The sequence below is a fragment of the Anas platyrhynchos genome, chromosome Z (genome assembly GCF_047663525.1).
Source record: "Anas platyrhynchos isolate ZD024472 breed Pekin duck chromosome Z, IASCAAS_PekinDuck_T2T, whole genome shotgun sequence".
NCBI classification, from domain to species: Eukaryota; Metazoa; Chordata; class Aves; order Anseriformes; family Anatidae; genus Anas; species Anas platyrhynchos.
In genome coordinates, this window is record NC_092621.1 from 51,037,483 (window position 1) to 51,053,503 (window position 16,021).

At 38.8% G+C, this 16,021-nt stretch overlaps 1 protein-coding gene across 1 annotated transcript; it reads right to left on the bottom strand.

The window, feature by feature from the left end:
* Positions 1–13,525: 13,525 nt before the first annotated feature.
* Positions 13,526–14,658, bottom strand: CTXN3 (cortexin 3). The gene has a single exon (XM_021272369.4). The coding sequence runs from the start codon at positions 14,378–14,380 to the stop codon at positions 13,898–13,900; it is 483 nt and encodes a 160-aa protein (XP_021128044.3). The 5' UTR covers positions 14,381–14,658; the 3' UTR covers positions 13,526–13,897.
* Between the last annotated feature and the right edge of the window lie 1,363 nt (positions 14,659–16,021).

The following is a 16,021-nucleotide window of genomic DNA, read 5'->3' on the forward strand; positions in this document are numbered from 1 at the left end:
GAATAGCACTGCCAGGAAGGGTGGCCAAGACAATCTGCAAGAGCCAAAGACTTTTTCCTATGTGCCTTCCACACCTAGCCTACTGCCAAGAGTGATTTAGGTCATAGTTACAGTAGCAAGTAATTGCACCAGTTTACACTGGTATGCTTAATAATTTTCTTTGTCTAATCCGTTACTGCAACCTTTAGCTGAATGACAAATTAAGCCAAACATGTTTTTATTTAAATCTCTGTTCTGCTGATGTAACCATTTTGGGTTTGAATATGGAATCTTCTGCTCAGGAAAGATTGAACTTTAGTTACTCTCATAAATGTCAATGGCTGGCAAACAATTTTGCCTAAATGTGAGCATTAAATGTCTCTGGGCTGTGTACAGCTCAGATGTACCACCGTAACTTTTAGATTGTGTAAGGAGAGGCTGGAAAACAAGTAGAAGACAGAAAAAGCTCCCAGTAACAGCTCATAGGAAGTATGTCCAGCATGGACCAAGTACCCAGCTGTGGCAGCAGATGCCTGAGGGGACTTAGGCCAAGGTTCCCCTACAAGGATTTTGTTTTATCTTATCCTCAATTAAGCTTAAAAAGACAATAAAAAGCCCAATGTGAACTGAGGTTACAGGAACTATATGTTCAGAGAACCATGTTTGCCTTGTGGGCTCAGAAGCTCGTTGTGATCTCTCTGCAGTCCATGCACAGAGCACCTCCTCCGTGGCACAGTGCCGCACTCCTTCCTTCAGAGGCCAGTGGCAGGAGCTGCGCCTGCTGGGCCCTGCTGGCTGCTCCTCTCCTCCTCCATCTCCGTAATTATAACCTGTTTCTTCAGGTCTTTCCTCCCACTCTTCAGGCCCTGTTTTCAAGCTTGTCCTTTCGCTAGTAGTGTGTACACCGAGAAGCACCACCCAAGAGCAACTGTGAGCCTCTTGGGCCAGATCCAGGTTGGACATGTTTGATTCACTGCTCCATTGAGCATTCCCCTGGCAGGGGAGGATGAAGTGGGCTTATGGGCTCTAGCCACTTCCCTCATGGCCTCGAGAGGAAGGCGTGTGCTTGGCAGTGAGGCACAGGTGACGCACCAGCAGGCACGCTGCCCCAGCCGCCTCTGATGGACAAAGTTGTTCCCTGGGGCTACAGAGAGCTGCAGACAAACTGAGGCAGCTCTCAGTGAAAGGAGACAGGGAGCTTGCTGTGAAACCACATGGTCGCTGGCCAGCCCTGGTGCTCACACAAGGGATGTAAGCAACTCCTCAACAGCCCACTGCTGGACCAGAGCACACAGCTGCAACCCCAGGTGCACTACAAGCATGTGCTTAGGTTTTCACACTGACAGATATACCAGCCCCAAACACAGTCCCACAATCAGAATAATCTGTAAGCGTCTCTCAGTTCTGAAATCCAGCACTGTGAAGATTGAAAATCAAGCAACTTACAAAAATTTATATTATTGAGTGCGTATATTTTCCAATTCTTACATAACATTCTAGAGATATACTTTTATTATGACTTCGTACATTTTAGCCTCAGTTTTACTTTATCTAATTATAATGGGCATATCCAACACACAGTATATATTTTGCAGATGTGAAATTTTGTTACTATAATGTGGAGCAGAAATGGTTAAACTAATTGACAACATGATGTGAAGTAGCTAAATTCATCAGATACACTGGAAGTTTGTTATTTTTACATCTTGTTTTCCAAGTTATCATTAATGTCATGTTCATAGCTTTAAAAAAAAATAGGAAAAAGCAGGTAACTGGATACACAGAATAGTTCAAAATAGTTACCTGAATGCTGTTAAAAACAGGGTGAGAAAAAATTAGTACTCACAGGAAAATTGCAGTAAAGACATCAAGGGCTACAATAGGTCTGCAAATTATTTGCAATATCCCAATATAATCACATTTTTACTGGAGAAAAATGCACTTCAGCAACTACTATTTTTACTTTAGCTTTTAAGACCTCAAATGTAGAAAACAAATCGATGTACATACAAGTACTCACAACATATGGTGGGTATTCCTTTGCTTAGGTTGTGCAGGTACCCACTTTTGGAATATTAAAGGTTATTGATGTAGTATGAAAAAGGTCCATTTTTTTCTATTATCCATCTGGTCATCCTCTTCTCTCCAAGCTTTCTGCGACCCAGTTAACTTTAGCTTTATAACAAGCCTTCTAGATGGCATACAAACAATGTTATCAGACTCATCTAATGCAGTGCCCAGTTTATGGTAAAGGCGCAGCTATCCTCCTGCAGCCAGGTAGTTCATCAGCACAAACCCCATAGCAAGCTGAATATAAAGCCTTCATGTTCAAGTTATGACCGTAGCATATGAGAGACACCTGCAATGGTCCTCAGTATGGCTCATTCTACAGTGATGCCTTTGACTGTCTCATACACTTTTCCAATTGTTTAACTTGAAACAGATTGTTTACTGCACATCAGCACAGCTAACCAGATAGTGTAAGCAATGGCTACATTTCAGAATAGAGTATTCTGAGTAATGTTAAGGAAAGCAAGCTGTTATGTAGTCTGAATTGAATTGTTTATGATACACTAGACATGGTCAAGAGCAATTTCCACAAATAAGACGCTTTTTTTTTCTGGATGATTTTTACTGGCAAACTGATAGATACAAATGAATAGCCTGAAATAGATTCCATTGCGTACAGAGCAATCCCATTAAGTTAAAATAAAGTAGAAATATCTGCCCTTTTAAATTATTTTTTTATCCTCACATTCGATTAACTTCAGCAGTGAAATGAAATGTCAAAGGCAACACAATGCTCCTGCTCTCTTGGGTCAGCTAAGAGCAAAGCGGTTCTCTTTTTCCAAGTTAGGTTGCTGCAGCCAACATCTATAGTTATCTGTGATCTGTCAGATTATATTTCTCCCTGCCCCTTCACACCTCTGTAATACCTGCTGTGTGTAGGGATCAAGAGTGGATACCTCTATCTGCTTTTCTCACTCACACATACACAAGTCAGAAAAGGTTTTCATTAGTATCTCAGAATATTCTTCTTTCCGATCCATGTTGCTTCTGGTATGTTCCGCTCTGAGTTGGGAGTTTGTACTACATTAATACTAACCCCTTACAGAGCTATGTATGAGTTCCTGTGGTTGACTTTATTTATACAGAGCTGGTAAAAGCAAGCAGTCAAGTTATTGGTTCCTTACAGTTATCAAGGTGCAAAAGAGATTTAATTGATCTTGTTTTACAAGTTGAAGAAGTTTTTTTGGTGGTAGTTCTTGTTTGTTTGTCTGTTTTCCTTAACAATTATGCTTAACTACTTCAAACTTACCCAAACCTGAGTTTAAATTGTTTAAATTTTCCAATTTTTCTAGGCCAGTGTTTTGCATTGCCCTACCTTCTGTCATCAGGCACAGAAGGTTGGTTATATATTCCAGTTTTTATATTTTTACATATGCATTTCAAAGAAAAAAATCTGTGAACAAAGAAAACAGGATATCAAAGCTCCCACCACTACAATAACCCTGACAAAAACACACTTTTAGGCCTACCATACAAAAGCTCTTCAGCACTGCAAACATTTTGTCACTACAAAGAGCAACACTTGACCACTTTTTGAATACAAATAATCCTATCTGAAAGAAATGTAATACTTTTTTAGACTCCTGCTTAAACCTTGTACAATTGTCAGGTCTGTAATTCCCAGCATGTCCAGCTCTGCTCTTTAATCACCAGTAAAAAGGGTTCAGGTGGCAGAAGGTAGGTTTTGTTCCCTAACAGTCTTGTGTTAAGTCTTTCATGTTCTCTCACATCTACGTGTGCTCTTCTAGATGTGAGTTCAACCCCTAAAAATATAATTTGCATGCAGTGTGTTACAGCCTGAAGCTGAGAACACTGTCTTATACATACAGAACTGATGTGAACTTTCTTTCCTCATAATATAACTCTATCAAGTGGGGATCAGATGTAGTCCTGGCAATAATCAAAGACAAAATACAGATCTTACACACATGACTTGATTTTGGAAACTGAAATCAATAGAAATTGTCCAGTGGTCTAAAAAAATAATCACAATTAATAATATAACCCTAATAAAATTACTTCATTTTATTTGCTTAGCTTATTGAACTTCCTGAGTCATGATTCTACAGAGATGAAATTTTCTTTTCAGCAGAGGGCTTGCAGATTTAGAAATACCTTTCCTAAAGAAATAATGGACAGGATTTTCATAACTAATAAGGAGAAAAGGGACCTAACTGAGCCATTTCCCAGGAACCCAGCTCTGGTACTCCGGAAGGATTTGCACCTCTTTCACGTCCAGTTTTTGAAAGGAAAATGGCAGCAAACGACACAATCATTTATCTTTTCAATAAAATATGTATATTTCCTCTTGTTATATCTGAAAAATGAATAGTGCTTGTGGACCTAGCCTCACTCAGCACAGGGAGGTCTTTTGTTCTAATAAATTTGCTATAGATGGTAGCTGTACATCTTCGTGTGCAATGGAAAGGCACTTTCCTTGGGTGCGTGTTATCTAAACTGTGTTAGCTGAGTAGAACTGTGGAAAACCAAAGTCCCGTACACTGAAAATTAAAAGCTGTCCAAACAATCTCTGGCATATCCAGCAATTGATATACATGTTTGACAGGACAGGGAAAATAGCTTTATGGTTACTTATAGGTAGATTGTATTTCAGCAGAGATAATCATTTGTCATTAATCCCTGCTCTTAAAATCTAGCTGCTAAAATGAAAATGTATGTTGGCAACACTCATAAAACCATTACATGGGAGGCTCTCCTATTCTGCTGTGGGAAAATCAGTTCAACCATCAATCACTGTGTAATACCTTGGTTTTTAATATCTCTGTTGTCATTTATTACAGAGTGATCTAAGCACATTAGGAAGACTCTAGGAAGAGGTAATGAGCTTTACTAGAGTAACTGATATACTTAGGTACTCAACTTACTGAAAAGGATTTACCAAATAGCTTTATGAAGAGGAATTAAACTATGACCAACCCTCCTCCTTTTTCCAGCTACCAACTGGCATGCTAAGACAGGAACAATCCATGCATGCTCAAACAGCCATTGAAATTGATTACAGAAAGGGTGTGTTTTGTTGGTCTTGGTGGATTTCTATGTTTTGTTTGTTTGTTTGTTTGTTTGTTTGTTTTTTCGTTTGTTTGTTTGGTTTTTTTTTTGGTTTCACTTTGTTTGGGGAGGAAGAGGAAGACTGAATGGACATGGTCTTCAAGGAAGATTTGAAAAAGACTGTGAATAAAAGGAAATTGATTTCTTTGCATGCTGCCATTACAGAATAATCAAATATGCGCCTTCTGTGCTTCTTCACAAAGAGGTGAAGAAAATGAGATTGTTAAAATGGTGTTTGGCATAATCCACAATTGTTTCTCTAAATTTGAAAACTCATAGTTGAAATTGTCAAAGAACATATACCCTCTACTTAGTTTTCCCTACATGAAACAAAATGCCCTGTAAAATAACCTCCATCACAGTAGACTTTAGGCAGCTGAGCTTCCAGCATGGCTATTTCACTGCAAGAAAATGCACCCAGAGTTACTGAACATAGTTTCTGGGAAGAAAGCAGCATAAGCCAGCTTTCTACCCTTGTGGTGAAGGCAGCCAGCCAGATCCCAAGCAGCAGTAGCAACGATGTAGCCAGCAGATCAAGGACAGTGATATTTCGCTATTAGACACTAGGGTCAGCACCATGTATGGTGAACTACATCCAGTTTGTATCTCCCTAGCGTAAGACCAAGATGGCTATACAAGAACAAGTCCAGCTGTCTCCAGGATGGTCAGGAGGATGGAGCCCTTCATATGTGAGCACAGGCTGAAGCAGGTGAGTTTATTTGACCTGGAGGAGAGAAAATTCTCAGGAGACCTTAATGCTGCCTACAGCTGATCCCATTGGAGGGCAAAGAAAAGATGGAGACAGACTTTTCTCAGAGGTGCAAGGACAGGCAGCAGTAGTCAAAAGTTTCAACATAGGAGATTCCAACGAGATTTTTTTTTTTTTTTCCCCACTGGAGAACATTCGAATACTTGAAGAGCTGCCCAAGAAGCTGTGTGATCTCCAACCTTGCAGATATTCAAAACGCAAGTGGACACAGCCTTGAGCAACGTGCTACAATCCAGAGGGACGGGGAAGCCTGTAAGGTTTATTCCATTTCACTGTAAACCCTGTATCTTGGTTATCAGCACTAAGCAGCTACAAAGGACTTAGCAAGAGCTGCTGATCCTATTCTGGATCTGTTCAGTGCTGAGCCACAATGTTTTTCAGTGTTGTGGCCATGCTATTAGAAATACTGAACTTGTTACTCAAGAGCTGAAGTGTATTTTCCTACACAAACTGCAAGGATAGTAGACATGCTGTATATGTCTATATCATGCATACGTAGATTCAGACTCTACAATGAAGGTGTACAGTAGCAATTTCAAGTGGACATACTGAAATAGTCACTTTGTGCTTGCTTACATTAGGATTTTATGCTGTTACCTGTCCAGTTAGAGAAACGTGCCTCTATACACACATCACAGCAGGGACTGCTTCAGGTAATAGTATCATGATTTTAGTTGTATGTAGCTAAATGTATGTATGTCTTTCTTTATGTAAATGCATTGGTTTCTTTTTGAAAACAACAACAACAAAAACTGAGTCTTTTGATAAATATGAGGTTGAATAGATCAAGAAACATTTTAAAGCATGTAAACTAATACCCGATAGCATACAGGTATGCATACCTGTAATGCTATATAAGATTAATAAAATGCATTAACTAGCAATTACCTGTAATGCTATATAAGATTAATAAAATGCATTAACTAGTAATTGTGAATAATTATTTTCTAAAAACTGAAATCTTTCTAAACTTGATATACCATTCTATAAGTTATTTCTACATTATCCATGTGTTTTAGGCAAGATCTTTTTCAGTATATGGCTTAGATTACAAGACAAATTTATTGAATTGTGAATTTATTATTTCTGTCTGCTGCTATGCAACTAAGAACACATCAGCCAACCAGTGCTTACTATCAAATTCCACAAAACCATTCCATTATCACCTCTGAACTTCAATTTTAATTGTTGTATAAATAAGCATTCCTCTAATTTAATAACTGCCATTTTCTTGGTGGCTAGAGAGAAACTCAGGAAAAGTTGAAAACATTACACCCTATGGCAAGTTTACACTGTTATAACTGCTGGTGTAGTTCTGTCACCAACATCTTATTATGCTTCAAGGGAAGAATCTGCATTTTTGTACATAACCAAGTCTTTTGGTTGTCTTTTGAAGTTAACAATAATGAAAGTTGTTTGTCCACATCTATAGTAGGAGCTACAATGACTACAAATAATACTTTTGATAGGGTAACCCATAAGTTTAGGTCATAGGAATAAGGAGACACACACAAAAAAAATCACAGTTCTTCAACTGTTTTAAATATCTGATTGCTAAAATTCTTTCGCTGTATATTTTGCTACCTTGGCCACTGCAACATGTCTTTTTGCTTCATGACACCTGGAAATGGCCCTTTCTCAGGGAAGTAAAGCTTTGGAACAAGCAGACAGGAATATCTGAGCTTGGAGTCACAAACAGAAGAAAGGAATGCAGTAAAGAAACTAAGGCAGAAAGATCTGAAATGACAAAGAAGGAAGACAAAAAAAGTGATCTTATGCCAACCATTTTTAGGAAAGGAAGGCAGAAATTTTATAATACAGTCTCCTGACACTGAGAAATCTGAACGGAAAACAGGAAACATCTCAATTTATACAACTGGCAAGTACACGGTAATGTTTTATGGTCAGTCTATATAGGTTATGAGGTAACATTCAAGACTCTGACAAAAACTGTCTAAAGTTTAAACAAATATAAAAAGCAAACTAAAATAATTAAGATAAAAGACCCAAATCTCAACCAGAGGTAATGCCTAGCCAAAAACAGAGTGATATAGAAAAATAGAAATGGTGCTATTGGTGGTAATTCTAATTCCTCCTTTATGAGATTCACCTCTTGAATGTCAGGCAAATATCATGAAGAAAGCTACATTCTGCCATGTCATCAAGCCTGTAAAAAGCTTGTTATCACCCATAACAATATTATGACTCTTATAGAACCTATTAAATGATAACAACCAATGATGTTGCTTCTCAAAAGCTATTTGATTAAAAAAGGACTGCACATTTATTAAGCATCAGGGTGCTTAATAAGTTTGTTGTTGAAATGTTCAGAAATTTGGAGGCTGATTCTCAGTTATACTGATGTAAGTCTAAAGTAATGTTGCTAAAGTTGATCACAAGAAACCAAGGCTGCATGGAATCAGCTCATAAGAATGGGGACCTCCAACTACACAAACTTTATAAATTCACTTCTTTTTTTGTGACAAGGATACTGTAACTAATGTCACAAGATTAAAATACTATAGCTCTGTTTTGATTTACATTGGAGTCTGAAGTGATCACCACAATCAGACAAAGAATTACAAAGATTAGGAACTGACACAAGTCTTTCTGATGTCTCAAACTGCGGACAAATAAACATACTCTAAGACACAATGTTCCCACTCCAGCCTTTGTCATTTTTTGTCTATGTGGAATAGATACTAAAAAATCTGGATTTATTTTATTTTATTTTATTTTATTTTATTTTATTTTATTTTATTTTATGCAAAGCATTTCTTTGCTTGGATGTTAACATTTAATTCTCAATATCACTTCTCCAAATTTAAACATATAATGCTGATTTAAAGAGACTAGGCAAGATTTTTAAACCAATCTACCAAAAGTGGAGAAACTCAATGAAAATAAAATCCATAACATGAAAGTATAGGCTAGTTCAGATACTGGTTATCAAGGTGCCAGGACTATGCTGCACCAAATCCCACAACTCTCTTGGAGTTCTTGCACTAGCCTAAGTAACGTGCTGAGAGAAGTTACAGCACCAGTAGCTTTCCCACTATATAAAACAGATGCATTTTCTACTACCTTGTTGTCTATGGCATAGTGACTTCAGCATGGGCAAGAAGCCTATGCTTCACAGATCCTGTCTTAGCACTGATGATAAGTGTTCTTTGTATCTGCCTTGAAAAGCCCTTAACCTTTCACTCCCTTCTGTTCCTGCTAGACCATGGAGATAACAATGCAGACCTCTGAAGGCATGATGGGGATTGATTAGTCTGTGTGCCAAAAGAGGAAAAAGAAAAATTGCAATGAATTGTCAGCTGCTTGCATCATGACACTGACACAAAAGCAGGAGCCATGGCAGCCACAGTTATCAATGCTGCAGGAATGACATCAAATTTATATTTTAAAAATAAAAAAATAAAATCCAAAACTTTGCTGAAGAAAGTAGTTCTGAAATTCTGTAGAAATCCAGAAGCACTGAAAATAGGATGTGAAGTGTAGGAAAGAAATAGGTTTGTTTTCATGAAAGATGTAACAGTAACAGTAGACATTTGCTGGTATTTACAGACTAAGCATATTTCAATAAGCCAGGATGAAAAAAAAAAAAAAAAAAAAAAAGGGAGAGAGATTTTTGTATTGAAGAAATTTTTGGTCATGGCCACACAGCCAGTCATGTTGTAGATCAAAGGTTTTTGGATTCTTTCCTGCAGTCCTTGGGCTGCTTCTTGGTGGTCACTGACATGGGCTGACAAATTTGTTGATCTTTGCACCAAACTAACTGAGTATACATTCCTAGCAAATGGTCTACAGATCATAACAGAGCTTACATCTCCCAAGCTAGACCTCTTGAAAATGTCCAGTGAAATCACTGCTCATATGTGTAGTTCTAGTACTTCTGTATAGATCTCCAACCTGCAAAATCCCTATGTAACAATTCCATCAAGCTCACAGGTCCAGACCCATTTAGTACCCATAAGCCTTTCTTCTGGATACATGGGTGGTAAAAGATGATTAAGCTAAAATTCTCAGAATTTTTAGTTTATTTCATTTTATTTTTCAAAATCAAGCTTTATGTATCTCTTCAGAATACAAAACAAGCAGAGCAAAGAGAAAATAAGACAAGTCGTTTTTATACATTTTTTCTTATTAACATCAAATTATTTTCTATAAAGTCCATCTCTGGTGAGGGAGAAGTCTGCCTTGCTGCCAACTACATCCGTTGTTTAATGGTTCTTTTTCTCTCTCTGCTAGCACAGCTGTACTTCTGGATCCCAAACCAGAATCATAAATCTGTAGAATGATTTGGTTTGAAAGGGACCTTAAAGATCATCTTGTTTTAATTCCCTTTCCAAGCCAGAGACACCTTCCACTGAGTTAGGATGTTCAAAGCCCCATACAGCCAATTATGGGGTATTCACAGGTTCTCTGGGCAACCTGTGCCAGTACCTCACCACACTCATAGTAAAGAATTTTGTCTTAATCTAAATCTACCCTCTTTTAGTTTAAAACAATTATTCCTTGTTCAATCACTACATTCCGTTGTAAAGAGCTTTCCTGTAGGCCCCCTTTAGGCACTGGAAGGCCACTATAAAGTCTACCCGGATCCTTCTCCACCTGAAAAAGCCCAGCTCTCTCAGCCTGTCTTCATAGGAGAGGTGCTCCAGCCCTCTGATCATCTTCATAGCCCTCCTCTGGACTCACTCCAACTGGTCTATGTCCAGGCCCCAGAGCTGAACACAGTGCTCCAGGTGTGGTCTGACAAGAATGGAGGAGAGGGAGAGAATCACTCCTCAACCTGCTGGTCACACAACTTCACCTACCTTTGAAGGAGAGCTCAGATCCTGCTAGTTGCATGGCATTAGCAGACACATTTCTATGCAGGTCCAGCATGTGAGAACATACACAGCTGCATGGCTCCTGCAGAGCACACTGTGAGTACTTTAAAACTAGCTCATGTCATAGCTAGCTAAACACCAGTTGCATCCAAACTTCTGAGTGCAGTGGAGAAATATCATCAAAGCAGTTCTCACACACATACACCCCACACATTGCAGAGAACAGACTCCCATTTCACTTCACTGTTTGGGCCAGTACTTTGCTTTCAGGGTCATAACTGAGATATAAAAGTCTTAAAATCTTGACTTGAGTACAACAGCTTTATTCCCTCATGCCTACCATGCGTCTTCTCTCTGTCCTTATTTGGCTTTCTTTCTCTGCAGTAGCCTTTGACTTAAACTTCTCGCAGTTAGATTGTTTGCCAAACAAACTAACATGAATGTGATATTTACAAAAATTTACACATACTACTTCTTTGTCCACAGTGCATGAGTATTTTTGTTTCACTAACATCAAGAAATAGTAATTTCAAGAACAGTTTTTAAAGATTGCACAGGATTTTCTACAGAAACCAATGTAATAAGTGAGAGTTTAAACCAGAGTGATGCAGAACTGCATAGCAGCCTGAGCACAGCTGCATTAGCACACAGATCCTCTCTTTCCAGTCTCATTAATATTTCAGGTCATTCCACAGTGAACACTTATTCTTATGAGGCACAGCAATGTGCCAGAGACTGCTTTGTGGACTGGAATAGTACTATTTCCATTCAAAGTCTGGTCCAGTTTCTCCAGGGAAAGTAAAAGTGAATATCACGAAATCAAGCTGCCAGCATGTCTTCAGAAAACTTCTGCTGGACTTTGAGAGAGCTAAGGAAAAATCCTCTACTGTGGTATGGGAACTGGTGTGAATTTCCTCTTTTTGCCGTAGTGAATTTAGCTACATCCACAGATAGATTGACTTAAAGTGACTGCCCAGCAGTATTAAATTCCCCTTAACAGACTGACTTATCCCAGTGGTTTACAAAAATATCTCCTTGGAATGCTTCCAAACATACCAGAGATGCTGGCAAGCTCAGTCCCCAGAATAGTCCTCAGCAAGCGACTTCCAAGCTCCACACAAGAATCAAATTGCCTCACTTGAACACCGGTCTACTTTCTTTTTTCAGTTGAAGACATTACCTCCCTCTCTCGGTGTAATTATAAAGAAAAGTTGTCTTCTTTTAAAATAAAATCAAATTTGTAGTGTCTTCAAACAAACAGACCCTGATAAAGAAGAGAAATCCTAGACCAGAGGTAGAAATGCTGTTAATGCAGCTTCATAAATATTGACAACAAGTTGCTTTAGGCAGTATTGATGCAACAACAGCAACATTTTTTGTATGTCACCCTGTCATTACCTTTGGTTAATAGTCTGGAAATTCGTGTTAGCTTTGATCGAGGTGCCCTTGTACAGGTCAAGAAGTAGCAAAAGCCAGTAGTACCTCATGACTTTTGGAAAATACTGTCCCTTCTGCCTATTCTGTCTCAAAGGTTACTGCCCCCGTGACACAGAGAAGCAGAGCTGTGCTTGTATGCCAGCAGTAACAGGTTGTAGCCCTGTTCCTTTATTTCTCATCATGGAGCTGAGCTGGGAGCTCTCACTGCCTTCCTGTGAACTGTGATAGCCACAGTGATGAGCCACCCTCCGTCCCACTGCCTCTTCCACAAATAGCTACAACCTTTAACCGATGGACAGGACAAGCAGCAAAAGGAAATAAATAGCTCCAAGTGCCACAGTGAGAGTCAGGGCCTCAGCACGGGTGAGTCAGCACAGCCCCAGCTGTACCAGCTACGGGGCTGGCTTTGCTCCTCCATTTACAGGCTGCAAGCCAAAGCACAAAGGGAATACTTCCCAACTGCCTGTCATTGTTATACTGAGTGCAAAATAGCTGGATCTAAGGCTTTTTCTTAAAACAGGCAGCATGCTGTCTCCCTTTCCCATTCCATGAGACATTTCACAAACCAGGTAGCACCAGGACTGTTTTCACGGTTCTTGTGTGTTCAGGAGTGTGGCCTTTACTTCCTGGCAGTGCATCAGATGTTATTTCCACTATGGTATTTCAGTACTGCTAAACTGTGCTTGCAAACATCCACTTAGACTGTAAGTCATTCTACTGAATTTAATGCCATCTTTTAAATGTTTCTTTCCCTCAATTGATCATGCAGATACGTTTTTATTTACATTAACTCCTAGGAATACTTTTTCATTGTACAAGCACTTTCAGAGATACTTCTCTATGAAGGGGGTGATGGTTTTTCATTGATTCTTACTGCTGATATTTAAGTCATCCAATTAGGAAACAGGAACAATGCAATGTGACCTGCACACCAAATAAACAGACTGACTGAATGCTTGAAATACACAGTCTGAAATTCATGCAAGACTGAGATTTGTTTGCATAAGCTGTTGTAAGAACAATGTAAAAACTTATCTTAGTAGAAATCAGTTTTGGCAAAAAAAGACAAAGTTAGGCCAAAGCCATTACATATTTTGTTCACAACAAAGATTACAGTCAGTGATTTGTTAGTATTAAGTAGCTTAATCACTGTTTAATGCTAAGAAAGAGCATTAAACCTCAGAAAAAAAATTGAGGCATTTTTTCTCCTGAAATTTTCTAGAGCCTTCATACTTATCTTACAGAACAGGAAATTTACTCACTTGTCCTTAGATCATGGGATTAAAAAATGAGACTTGTGGGGCTTGAGAAATTTATTTACTATGTACAGATCATAAAAAGACATTCTTACCACATTTATAAGGCACTTTCCTCCACAGAATCTGGTTAATGATAAAAAGCATATCCCAGAAACAAACAAACAAACAAAACCAAACATTTGCTGTAGTGTTTCTTATCAAATTATACGAGATCACATGTACTATATATTGTTCCAATGCATTTTGAAGCACCATTCTGCTAATACAACCTGTCTCTTTTTCCTATGGGAAAATTCACTAAACTACTGTAAAAAAATTTACTTGATTTTATATTTTAAAAAAAGTGTCCATATGTGCATATTGTAACTCCTACAATATTTGATAAAATGTAAAGCATAACCAAAATAAGATACATTCGTGATTTTTTTTTTTTTTTTTTATCAGTGCGCTAAATAAGCCTTAACAATTCTCAGTCTCTAAGCAAGAGCATAATCAAACTGGCCTTTCTCCACTCCATCAAGTCCATCAGCCCAGGTTGAGGTTGGCATACTCCGGTAGGGGTCAAGGAGAATTCGGAAGCAGCGAACAATGAGGATTCCCAAGAAAATAAATAATAAAATCACAAAGGCAAAGGTTGTTTTCTGTTCCAGGGTCATGCTAGAATCTGGTGTCATGTTCCCAGATGGCACCAAAGTGGCACTGAATATCTCTCCATCCATCATCCAGGGAAGCTGAAACGAATAATCCCACAGTCTCCTTCTTTTCATCGTTAGTTTGCTGAGGTCAGAGTAGAAGCCATTTAGATGCACTTTGTTATCTGTAGGGCAAGGGGGAAGCAACATTAATTGTGAATAGCCCTTTTGTTTAGTTCCATGCAACTTTGTCCTCGTGGAGAAAAATGAGATGGAAAGGGACTTGACAGCAGTTCTGCCTGCCTCTGTGCCACATATGAGAGACATGTCAGAAATTCCATACTACTCTGCTGGCATTGCAGAGTCCAGTCAGTGATATTACATGTCACCAGACCCTGAGCTGGCAGGAACCTCTCCCTCCTACCATACCACTTGGACTGGGGTAGAACATTTCTTTCCCTAGAAGTGAATGAAGGTTTAATCACAGTGTTCCAGTGGGTAGCCTACAGAAAAAGCAATTCGGAAACAAATTGCATTCCTTGCTGCAGGATGGATAAACTGCGATTGATACTACTGTATGCGGAGGGGCTTGAAAGATAAGTGTATTTAAGGCTTTATACACAGACCAGAAATATTCTGAGGTGGGACAGACCAGGATCTGATGCAGGACAGTAAAATGAATGTGTCTCCAAAGTGGAAGGCCCAGTGTTTGTGACATCACAGCAATTATAAGGAAAGGGCATAAATAGTGTTTGAAATGAGAGGAAAACATTTAGGAAGGCAGTCTAAAACAAGTCAAATACTAATGCAGCTCAAGGGCAAATGTTTCTTCTTCTTACTTAAAATCAGAATGAGGATTACAAGTACAGTTAACAAGAAAATGTTTTTTATATCACCTGCTCTGCGGTAGCAAGAGAATCACCAAGATTTGTGGCTGAGCTTGGCTGTTTCTGGACAGCAGAGCACACACTGTGCTACTGCTGGCCTGGCACTTCTGCTGCTGTGTCCGTCTGTCTGGGTGTCTGCCAGCTGCTACTGCCTCCTCCCTCACATACTGGGTTTTCCTTCCAGTAGGAAGGAAGCACGGCTGGATGCTGTGCTTAGGCCTGGTCATTGACACCACCTGAGAAATGACCTCAGGAAAGGAAGTGTTGAAGGTCGAAGGGCAGCACTGTCTAAACTGAACGTGTTCAGAAGAAATAGGAAAAGAAGATTACAGTGCAGTGTGTGGCTTGCACAAGTGGAACTTGCAAGTGATTGTAGCTACTACTCTGTAACTGGACTCAGGTCAATAACTGGTTATAAGCATACCTCAGCAAAACCAGTTAACAGGTATAAGTGGATTCAGAAAGCACAGTCACAATATTATTTTGATAGTATTATTCTAAAAAAAATGCCTCAAACAGAATAGAGAAAGTTTTAAAGCAACAAAAATATTGAAATTGCACAGCTATTGTTGCTTGATTCAATTTACGATTGAAAGGGTAGGAAGATTTGAAATGTTAACTTCTCATTATTTAAAAGCACGTTTCATCTACTACCTGATAAAAACTGCAGAGAACTGTCTAACATTGAGCTAAAACTTAAGGAACACCCAGTCTTAGAAAGATGTTTTTTTTTTCCTTGCCTTGCCTTGCCTTGCCTTGCCTTCTTTTGTTTTTGTTTTGCTTTTGTTTTTATGATACCTTGTGGAGCAAAGAACTCTGGTGATAAACAACCTTGTTATAAAAGAAGAAATATATAAATTGAGACGGGCATGTAACATGGTGGTAGAGATACTACAGTGAAGGTGAAAAGCAGTGGTGCCCCCTTCTTAAAGATCTCTGGTAGTTTGACTACAGAAAACTAACACTCACACATTATGTCATTGATTTCCATGTCATTTAACCGCACACTGTCAGCTATATGCATATTATACACACTTAACACTCTTCCCTAAACCTGCAATCACAAGATGCAGTACTCCAT

Coding starts and splice junctions, on each gene's coding strand:
- CTXN3 (XM_021272369.4), bottom strand. CDS start 14,380: ATGTCTCTCATATGTGGCACAGAGGCAGGCAGAACTGCTGTCAAGTCC.